The sequence below is a fragment of the Orycteropus afer genome, unplaced genomic scaffold (genome assembly GCF_000298275.1).
Source record: "Orycteropus afer afer isolate SDZICR_OR568_19922 unplaced genomic scaffold, OryAfe1.0 scaffold00278, whole genome shotgun sequence".
Classification (NCBI taxonomy): Eukaryota; Metazoa; Chordata; class Mammalia; order Tubulidentata; family Orycteropodidae; genus Orycteropus; species Orycteropus afer.
In genome coordinates this window covers 1,138,163-1,148,586 of record NW_006921865.1, presented here as the reverse complement: position 1 = coordinate 1,148,586, position 10,424 = coordinate 1,138,163, and the positions used below count along the sequence as shown (strand labels likewise).

Below are 10,424 nucleotides of genomic sequence, written 5' to 3'. Positions count from 1 at the left end.
GCTCTGGTAGCATAGTGCCTAAGGCACTTGACTGCTAACCAGAAGGCTGACAGTTCAAACCCACCAGCCACTCCTCAGAAGGAAGACTGGGCAATCTATTTCTGTAGTGATACTGCCTCGGAAACCCAAAGAGGGGTCGCTATGAGTTGGGGCCGACTCGACGGCATATAACAACAACACTTTTATCTGATAAAAATAAAGGAAAGAAACTAGCTCATCAATGCAGAATATTTGCATAATATTGTCCTTGTATATTGGAGATTATAATAAATAATAAATAGTAAAGGCCAGTTGCCTCATTAGGAAAATCTTTTCCTAGATGTGGAATAATTACCAACTTTATAGGAAAAGGAAAGAAACCCTGGATAAGCAAAGCACTGCTAAAGAAGAACAACAAAGTAGGAGGCCTCATACGTAACAATCTCAAAACCGACAACACTGTCAGGTTAGTCAAAACAGTCTGGCAGTAGTAAAATAACAGATACCTAGACCATGGAACACAACTGACAACTCAGAATCCATCCCACTTTGGACGGCTGATCTTTGACAAAAGGTCAAAATTCATTAAATGAGAAGAGATTAACAAATGCTGCTGGAAAAACTAGATATCCATTTGCAAAAAAAATGAAACAGAACCCTTATCTCCTACCATATACAAAAAATGAACTCAAGATGTATGAAAGATCCAAATGTAAAACCTAAAACCATAAAGACCATCAAAGAAAAAATAGGGACAAAGTTAAGGGCTCTCATATAGCAAATAAATGCAACATCAAACATATCTAAAAATGCACAAAAAGCAGAACACAAACTAGATGACTCAGACTTCCTAAAAATTAAACAAAATATGTATATCAAAAGACTTCAACAAAAGAGTAAAAAGAGAATCTACAGACCTGGAAAAAAAATTGGTAACTTATTGGAGAAAGGACTAATTGCTAAAATTTATAGAAAACTTCAACACTTCAGCAACAAAAACACAAACAATCCAATTTAAAAATGGGTAGAAGACATGTAGAGAAACTTCACCAAAGAAGACGTTCAAGCAGCCAACAGACACATGAAGAAATGCTCATAATCATCAGCCATTAGGGAGATGCAAATCAATACAACAATGAAGTATTATCTCATCCTAACATTAACAGCAAAGTTAAAAAAAAAAGAGCAGAAAACATCAAATGCTGGGGAGGTTGTGGAGAGTCTAGAACCCTTACACACTACTAGTCAGACTGTAAAATGGTACAACCACTGTGGGAAATGGTATAGTGCTTCCTTAAAAAGCTGGAAATATAAGTACCACAAGATCCAGCACTTCCACTACTAGTTTATACCCAGCAGAAATAAGAGGCATGGCATGAATAGATATTTGTACACCCATGTTCACAGCAGTACTGTTCACAATAGCAAAAACTGAGAAACAAACTAAGTGTCCACATTGGATGAATGAATAAACCAACTAGGGTATACACACACAGGCGCACACACACACATGCACAACATTAAAGAATAACAATGAATCCGTGAGACACCTCATAATATGGATGAACCTGGAGGACATTATGCTGAGTGAAATTAGTCAACCACAAAAGGAAACATATCATAAGAGAGAATTATTATAAGAAGTTAAGAAGAGGTTTACACATAGAAAGAAAACATTCTTTGCTGGTTACCAGGGGTGGGAGGGGAAGGGAGAATAAATCACTAACTAGAGGATTGTAGTGGTGGTATTGTTAGTTGCTGTCCAGTCAGCCTCAACTCACAGTGACCCCATGCACAGAAGAACAAAACATTACCCAGTCCTGCAACACCCTCACAATCTTACTATACTTGAGCCCATTACTGCACCCACTGTGTAAATCCAATTTGTTGAGGGTATTTTCCTTTTTGGCTGACTCTCTACTTTACCAAATATGATATCCTTCTCCAGGGAATGGTCTCTTCTGATGACATGACTGTCTTGGTTCTCTAGTGCTGCTGTAACAGAAATACCACAAACAGATGGCTTCAACAAATAGGAATTTATTCTCTTACAATTAAGGAGGCTAGAAGTCCAAGTTCAGAGTGCCAGCTTTAGGAGCTGGATGAAGGCCCCTCAACCTTGGACTTCAGCTCTGCCTTCTGTTCCAGGCCCACTAGAGCTGAAGGCTTTTTCTGATTCATGAAGCTGCTGGCTGCTGAGGCTAACAAGCCCAAGATCTACACGTAAAATGGCACAATCCCAAGATCAGCAGACAACACAGTAGACAACTGGTTAAAGTCCAGGAATAATCTCAAAATCGGCAGGCAACATGGTAAGCCACTGTGGTAATTAAATTTGTATGTCAACTTGGCTGGGCCTGGTTGAGTGGCTGGGCAGCTGGTGGTAGTTAATCCCCATGATGAGACTGGCAATCAACTCTATGGTGGGATCTACTACAAGCAGCTGAGGAGCTGCCTTTGGGATATGGTCTGTTCTCTGTATATAAGGAAAAGCTTTGGGGATAGTCTCTAGCTTATGACATGCTTGGACCCTGCATGTAGCCATGTCTTTGTTCAGCAGCCTGCCATGCTCCACCAACCTTGGGGCTTATAATGGACTTAAATTAATGGCCTGCCATGTGGTTTGGTAACACCGGGACTGTGCGTTTTTACTTGTCAACCTTGGGTTTGTCAGCCTCAGCAGCCAGCAGCTGTCTGAGTGAAGAAATGCCTCTAGCTCCAGTGGGCTGGGAGCAGGAGGCAGTACTGGACCCTAAGGTTGAGGGGCTTTCACCCAGCCCCTAGAGCCTAGCACTTTGAACTTGGACTTAAAGTCTCCAACATGTAAGAGAATAAACTCCTGTTTGTTAAGGCTATCCCATTTGTGGTATATTCTTTTCAGAGTGGCACTAGGTAACCAGAACAGCCACTGACATGAAAACTCAGCCAAATGCAAGATTCAAATGTGCCAAAAAGCTCCTTAAACCTTCTCCATATTGACTTAAAAGTCAGCTTACTTAGCTGCTTACAAGAGATTCCACCACGGAGTTGATTACCTATCTTATCACGGGGAATAACTATATCCAGCTACCCAGCCACTCAAAACCATTGCCCAGTCAAGTTGACACATAACCTTACTTACCATAATGAAGGTAGGTGAGACAAAGTGAGAAAGGCCATTCTCACTTCCAAGAAGCATTCCAGTTGCACTTCTTCCAGGACAAGTTTGTTTGTTCCTCTGGCAATCCACAATATTTTCAGTATCCTTCACCAACACCAAAATTCAAAGGCATCAAGTCTTCTTCTATCTTCCTTATTCATTGTCCAGTTTGCACATGCATATGAAGTGACTAAAAATATCATAGCTTGGGTCAGTCATACTTTAGTTTCCAGAGGGATATCTTTGCTTCTTAATATTTAAAGAGGTCTTTCACAGCATATTTGCCCAGTGAGGTACAACATTTGATTTCTTGATTGTTGCTTCCATGGGTGTAGATTGTGGATCCTAGTAAAATGAAATCCCTGATAATTTCAATCTTTTCCCCCGTTTATCATGATGTTATCAGTCCAGTTGTGAAGATTTTTGTTTTCTTTATGTTGAAGTGTAATCCATTCTGAAGACCATATTCTTTTATGTTCCTCAGTAAGTGCTTCAAGTCATTCTCACTTTCAGCAAGCAGATTGCGTCTTTTGCATATCACAGGTTGTTAATGAGTCTTCCTCCAATCTTGACTGCCATTCTTCTTCATATAGTCCAGGTTCTTGGATTATTCACTCAGCATACAGATTGAATAAGTATGGTGACAAAGGATACCACCCTGACAAACACCCTTCTTGATTTTAAACCATGCGGTATCCCTTTGTTCTGTTTGAATGACAGCCTGTTGATCTATGTACAGGTTCCTCATAAGGCCAGTTAAGTGTTCTGGAATTCCCATTCTTTGCAATGTCATCTACAATTTGTTATGGTCTACACAGTCAAATGCCTTTGCATAGTCAATAAAACACAGGTAAACATCTTTCTGGTATTCTTTGCTTTCTGCCAAGATTCATCTGACATGAGCAACAAAATCCCTCACTCCACATCCTCTTCCAAATCCAGCTTGCATTTCTGGAAGTTCCCTTTCAATTTACTGCAGCAACTATTTTTTATTATTTTCAGCAAAATTTTACTTGCATGTGATATTAATGATATTGTTCAATAATTTCCATGTTCTGTTGGATCAGCTTTCTTTGGAATGAGCAAAAATATGGATCTTTTCCAGTATGTAGGCCAGGTAGCTGTTTTCCAGTTTCTTGGCATAAATGATTAAGCACTGCCAGTGCTGTATCCATTTGTTGAAACATCTCAGTGGGTATTTGGTCAATTCCTGGAATCTTGTTTTCACCAGTTCCATCAGTGTAGATTGGACTTCTTCCTCTAATACTATTTGTTATTCATCATATGCTACTTCCTGAAATATATGAGTATCGACCAATTCTTTTTGGTAGAGTCCTCTGTGCATTCTGTCTATCATCTTTTGATACTTTCTGCATCATTTAATGTGTTGCCCTTAGATCTTTCAATATTGCAACTCGATGTTTGAATTTTTTCTTCAGTTCTTTCAGCTTGAGACAGGCTGAGTGTGCTCTTTGCACTCTTCCCTTTTGCTTTTCTAGGTCTTTGAACATTTCATTATAATACTTTACTTGTCTTCTCAAGCTGCACTTTGAAATCTTCCATTCTATTCTTTAATTTTGTCATTTCTTCCATTCACTTTAGCCACTCTCTCTTCGATAGCAGATTGCAGAGTCTCTTCTGACATCCATTTTGTTCTTTTCTTACTTTCCTTTCTTTTTAATGCATTTTGCTCTCTTCATGTATGATGTTCTTGATGTTATCCATAACTTGTCTGGTCTTGGGTCACCGATATTCAATCCATCAAATATATTCTTTAGATGGTCCCTAAATTCAGATGGGATATAATCAAGGTCATATTTTCATTCTTGTGGACGTTTTTAAATTGTTTTCAGCTTCAACTTGAACTTTCAAATGAGCAATTAATGGTCTGTTCCACAGTCAGCTCCTGTCCTTGTTTTGACTGAACTTTTCCATCATCTGTTTACAGAGATGCACCTGATCTGATTCCTGTGCATTCCATCAGGCAACGTCCCCATATAGCTGCAGTTTATGTTGTTGAAAAAGGTATATACAATGAACAAGTCATTGGTCTTGCAAAATTCTACCATGTGATCTCTGGTGTTATTTCTATCACCAACACCATATTTTCCAAGTACCAATGTTTCCTTTTTGTTTCCAACTTTTGCATTCTAAGCACCAGTAATAATCAATACACCTTGACTGCATGTTTGGTCAGTTTCAGACTGCAAAAGTTGGTAAAAGTCTTCAGTTTCTTCATCTTCAGCTTTAGTGGTTGGTGCATAAATTTGAATAATAGTAGTATTAACTCGCCTTCTATGTAAGTATATTGATATTATCCTATTACTGACAGCACCGTACTTCATGACAGATCTTGAAACATTCTTTTTGATGATGAATGTTATGCCATTCCTCTTCAATTTTTAATTCCCAGCATAGCAGACAATGTGATCGATTCAAACTGGCCAATACCAGTCCATTAAGTCCACTATGCCTAGGATGTTGATCTTTGTGTTCGATTTAATTTTTGACAACTTCTAATTTACTAGATTTTTCCCTCTTATATTCCATGTTCTGATTATTAATGGATGTTTGCAGTTTTTTCTTCCCATTTTGAGTTGTACCCCATCAGCAAATAAAGGTCCTAAAAGATTTACTCCATCCACGTCATTAAGGTAGACTCTACTTTGAGAAGGCAGCTTTTGCAAAGTTGTTATGTTGAGTCTCTTCCAACCTGAGGGGCTCATCTTCTGGCCCTACATCAGGCAATATTTCATGGCTATTCATAAAGTTTTCCAGTAATATAAGGCAGTATTTCATTGCTATTCATATGGTTTTCACTGGTCAATTTTTTTCAGAAGTGGATGGCCCCATCCTTCTTCCTACCCTGTCTTAGCCTGAAAGCTCTGCTGAAATCTGTCCACCATGGATGACTCTGCCAGTATTTGAAATACCAATGACATAGCCTATAGCCTCACAGCAATACACAAACCAACACAATACAAACTGACAGATGAGTGGTAAAAACTAGAGGGTAGACACATATTAACTTGGGTAAAGGGGAAGGCAATAGACAATAAAGGGAGATCAGCACAAAATGATCAAGGCAAAAGGAGACACTGGGAGGAGCACAAGAGTTAAAGGAAACAAAGGTAAATACTGTGCATACACAATCTTGCAATACTACAATAACTATAATAACAATAATCTATGAGTGCTGAACAGGTGTGGGAAGGTGAAGGGGACTACACACATGAATATATATAGGTATTACAGAGGATATGTCTACATATGTATTTACATATGCTGAAAATATACCCATGAATATAGTAGAGCAAATATGGGGCAAAGTTATGAAAACTTCTTAGCCACAATCAAACACATTGAGGGAAAGATTCACTGAGCCTGAGGGCTCAGGACCACAGTCAAGTACATCAAGGTCAATTGGCACAACACAGTCCACAAAGAAAATGTTTTTCATCCTACTTTGGTGAGTAGCAACTGAGGTCTTAAAAGCTTGTGAGCAGCTATCTAAGGTGCAACTATGAGTGTCTGTCAGGAGCAAGGAAGAGTGAAGAAAATCAAAGACACATAGAAACAATTAGTCCAAAGGATTAAGAGACTACATGAATTTCAGCCTTTATGACCCTAAGATGAGAAAAACTAGATGGTATTCAGCTACTGCTGCTGACTGGTCTGAAAGGGATCACAATAGAAGATTCTGGATAAGTGGGAGAAAAATATGGAACAAAACTCAAAATCATATAAAATGAGTATCAGGTTCACTGGTTGGATAGGGACTGATAGAATCCCCAAGAGTATGGTCCTTAGTCACCTTTTAAACCTAGAACTGAACTTAGCCCTGTGGATCAACTTTCAGCCAAACAATAGACAGATATAAGGTGAACACTAACACCAGGAAGGTACGTACTTCTTAGAATAGTCAACCATTTGAGATCAAAAGGGCCACACCTGCCCAGAGACAAAGTTCAAAATATAAGGAGACAGGAAGGAAGGATGGATGGAAATGGACCAAGTGGAAAGAGTTCTGTTATACTGTGGGGACTGCAATAACTGGCATGAAACAAAATGTGTATGAATTGTTGCATGGAAAACTGATTTGCTCTGTAACCTTTCTCCCAAATCACAATAAAAAGTTTTGAAAAAAGAAAATCTTATTTTTGTTCTTATATTTATTTGGGAAATTTTATGTTATATTTAACAATTTATGAAATTATATTTTTGGTTAATTCTTTTTACCTTATCATTTGTAGTAAGTATGTATGTCATTTCATTTCATGACATGTTGTTTCACTTTCATACACTGGCACACACACAAAAATGAGTCATAACTTGAAATGTATCTCTTAAACTATTATTATTGTAGAACATTTCTACAAAACCAGAAGTAATAATACTAATAGTGCTTATTGGAATAAAAAGATTTCATTCGCAAAATTAATCCCAGTAAATACCTTTTGTACTGTTGAGTTTAGCAACGACCTTTTGTTCTGCAACATTCCAAACGATCACTAAGTTATCAGTACTTCCACTTGCAAACAAATCTGGGTTATGTGGACACCAAGAAATTGCTGTGATTGTTTTTTTATGTTCAGACATAATTGCATGAAGTTTAAATTCATTATAACGATGATCCAACTAAAACAAAATATATAAATAAAACATTTCAGTGTTTTATCTATAGATTGAAAATCACATTATAAAAATAAAAGCTATATACATGCAAGTTAGTACACTTCATCAGAAAAATAAAAACATATTTCAAACCTTGGTCTGCTTTCAAGGGTATTCAAGTGGATACATTCAGCTAAAACTTTTTGAAAGAAAAAAAAAAAGAGAGAGAGGTACAAAAACAATTGAATAAAACATAAATCTTTGCAATAAGTAAAATTAAATGTTTTAAATTTAAGTACACATAATAATTCAGTGTTATATTTTCCATATCTACTTTTGATTGAAAAAAAATCTGGATTTGGAATAATATTTGTTTGTAACAACAACAAAAAAGATTAAATGAATCAACAGCTAATTTTTACAATATTAAGTTGTTCAAAGTTTCCAAAGCAATAGTGTCAAATGACCCAATTTTGATTACTGTTTTTTGGATGGGGCATTAAGTGTTGTGTTCATATGTAAATGAGCAAAAGGAATAGCCTCATTTTTCCTATACCCATTAATTAGTGGAGAATATACAACAAACAAGATTAATAAATGAATCCATAAAAATCTTATGTTATTTTTTACTCTTTAAAAAGTAAATTATCTACATGATTATTGTACCAAAAAGCTCCAAACTCACTGCTGCTGAGTTGATCCTTTTCTGAGGAGGTACCTCCACTGAAGTAGATTGCCCAATTGTCTTTCCAAGGAGTGGCCGGTGGGTGTGAACCACCAGCCTTCTGGTTAGTAGTCAAATGCCTTAGGCACTACGCTACCAGAGCTTATTGTAGAAAGCCTCAAAACTCTCTACTGACAAAATCAATGTTATTGAATATTTGTCAATGTTACAAAATATTTGTTGTATTTCCTCCATCATTTAAGCATAGTTTGATGATACTGTATATGTCATTTTGTTGTGCGTGGCTTTTTTTTCTTTAAAAAAATCCACTGCCTTTGAGTTGATTCCGATTCATAGTGACCCTATTAGAATAGCACTGCCCCGTAAGGTTTCCGAGGCTGTAAATATTTATGGAAGCAAATTGCCACATCTTTTTCCCATAGAGTGGCTGTATGTTTGAACCCCTGACCTTTCAGGGGGCAGCCGAGCACTTTAACCACTATACCACCAGAGCTCCTATTTTTTCCTTTAATATATAACCTTTCACCATGTTACTGAAAAAAAAATTAATTATTATGCTATTTATTACACCAACCTTTCTTCATACATTTGAGTAAAATCCGAATTCTTAGCATGGCCTTTTTAAGGCCCAACATGATCAAACCTCTACTATCTTGCCAATCTCATTTGGTATCAAACTCCTCCTTGCTCGCTCTACCATTCTTGTTTTTCTAAAACAACAAACTTATTTATGCTTGCTATTTCCTTGGTCTCAAATGCTCTCCCCAAGGATTTATTTATGGTTACTCATTCTCCTCTTCAGGTATCAGCTCAAAGTCACCTGCCCAGAAAGCTATGTTCTCACTATTCTTTTTCAAATTGGTATCACTTCCTGTAAAATATCCTATGACTTTTTATCTTATTATCTGTTTCTTTTTATAGACTTTGTAGAACACATTTCTTCCTGGAATGCTAACTGATTTGTGTGTTCATTTCCTTATTTTCATGACTTCTTCTTCCACTTTAAGAATATAAGTTCCACAAAAGAACCTGTCTGGTTTGTTCATAGTTGCATTTCTGGTCAATAGAAGGGATTCAGTTAATATTGCTGAAAGAATGAACCATTATGCTACAGTTTAGTATGTACCAAAAACCAAATCAAATTCAATTCTATTGAGTCATTTCCAACTTCCAGTAACCCCTCCTTGGGTTTGTGAGGTGGTGTCACTACAGAAGTAGATTGCCCAATCTTACTACTGAGGAGTGGCTGGTGGGTTTGAACTGCCAGCGTTCTGGTTAGCAGTCAGATGCCTTAGGCACTACCCACCAGACCTCCCAGTTTAGTATGTAGGCAACCTTTAATTTTTGCTGTCACAAGTAATGTTGCAGTGAACATTTTTGTAAATAAAACTTTGACTGAAGATCTAATTATTTCCTAAGGCTTTCTCTGCTCTAATTTCTGTGTCTCCTGCTACCTGAACTTTATCTATTCTTAGACAAATTTGGGTGAAATTATTGCTAAAGATAATGCAGGATACCAAAAGAATTTTCGTTTGATTAGTACTGTAGCTCTATAATTTTAAGTTGACCTATTTTAATCTATAAATGAATTTGCAGTACATTTAGGAATTAATAGGTGTTTAAAATTTAAAATTATTCCTCAATTTAGGTTACAATTATGCTAGTTATTGTGAATGCATAATGTATCCAATACAAAAAATGCTATACAAATTTCAAATTTAGTAGACAACTCCATTAATATAATTAATGTAATGGAAAAGCTATTTTCCACACCAATTATCTTCAATTGCTTAACTACACAAATTATTCATATAGCATCAGTACATTATATGTACTAAATTTTTAATACATTCCTGTTATGTTTACCATTCACTATTATGAAAGTGTACTATTAATATTGAGTTGGACTCCAAGTTATGTACTTTTAAAGTAAACAATAACTTACTGCAATACAATTATATTGTTAAAAATAAATCTAATTGCATTTAAAAGTATTTCAATAGTGCA

The 10,424-nt window shown here is 36.5% G+C and overlaps 1 protein-coding gene across 1 annotated transcript in view; it reads right to left on the bottom strand.

Moving 5' to 3' along the window:
• The window catches only part of WDR17 (WD repeat domain 17), a 170,482-nt gene that overhangs the window by 121,577 nt on the left and 38,481 nt on the right, over positions 1-10,424 (bottom strand). Inside the window, exon 3 of the mRNA XM_042782268.1 lies at positions 7,573-7,756. Within this exon, the coding sequence (XP_042638202.1) occupies positions 7,573-7,756 (184 nt within the window). The remainder of the gene's footprint in view (positions 1-7,572; positions 7,757-10,424) is intronic.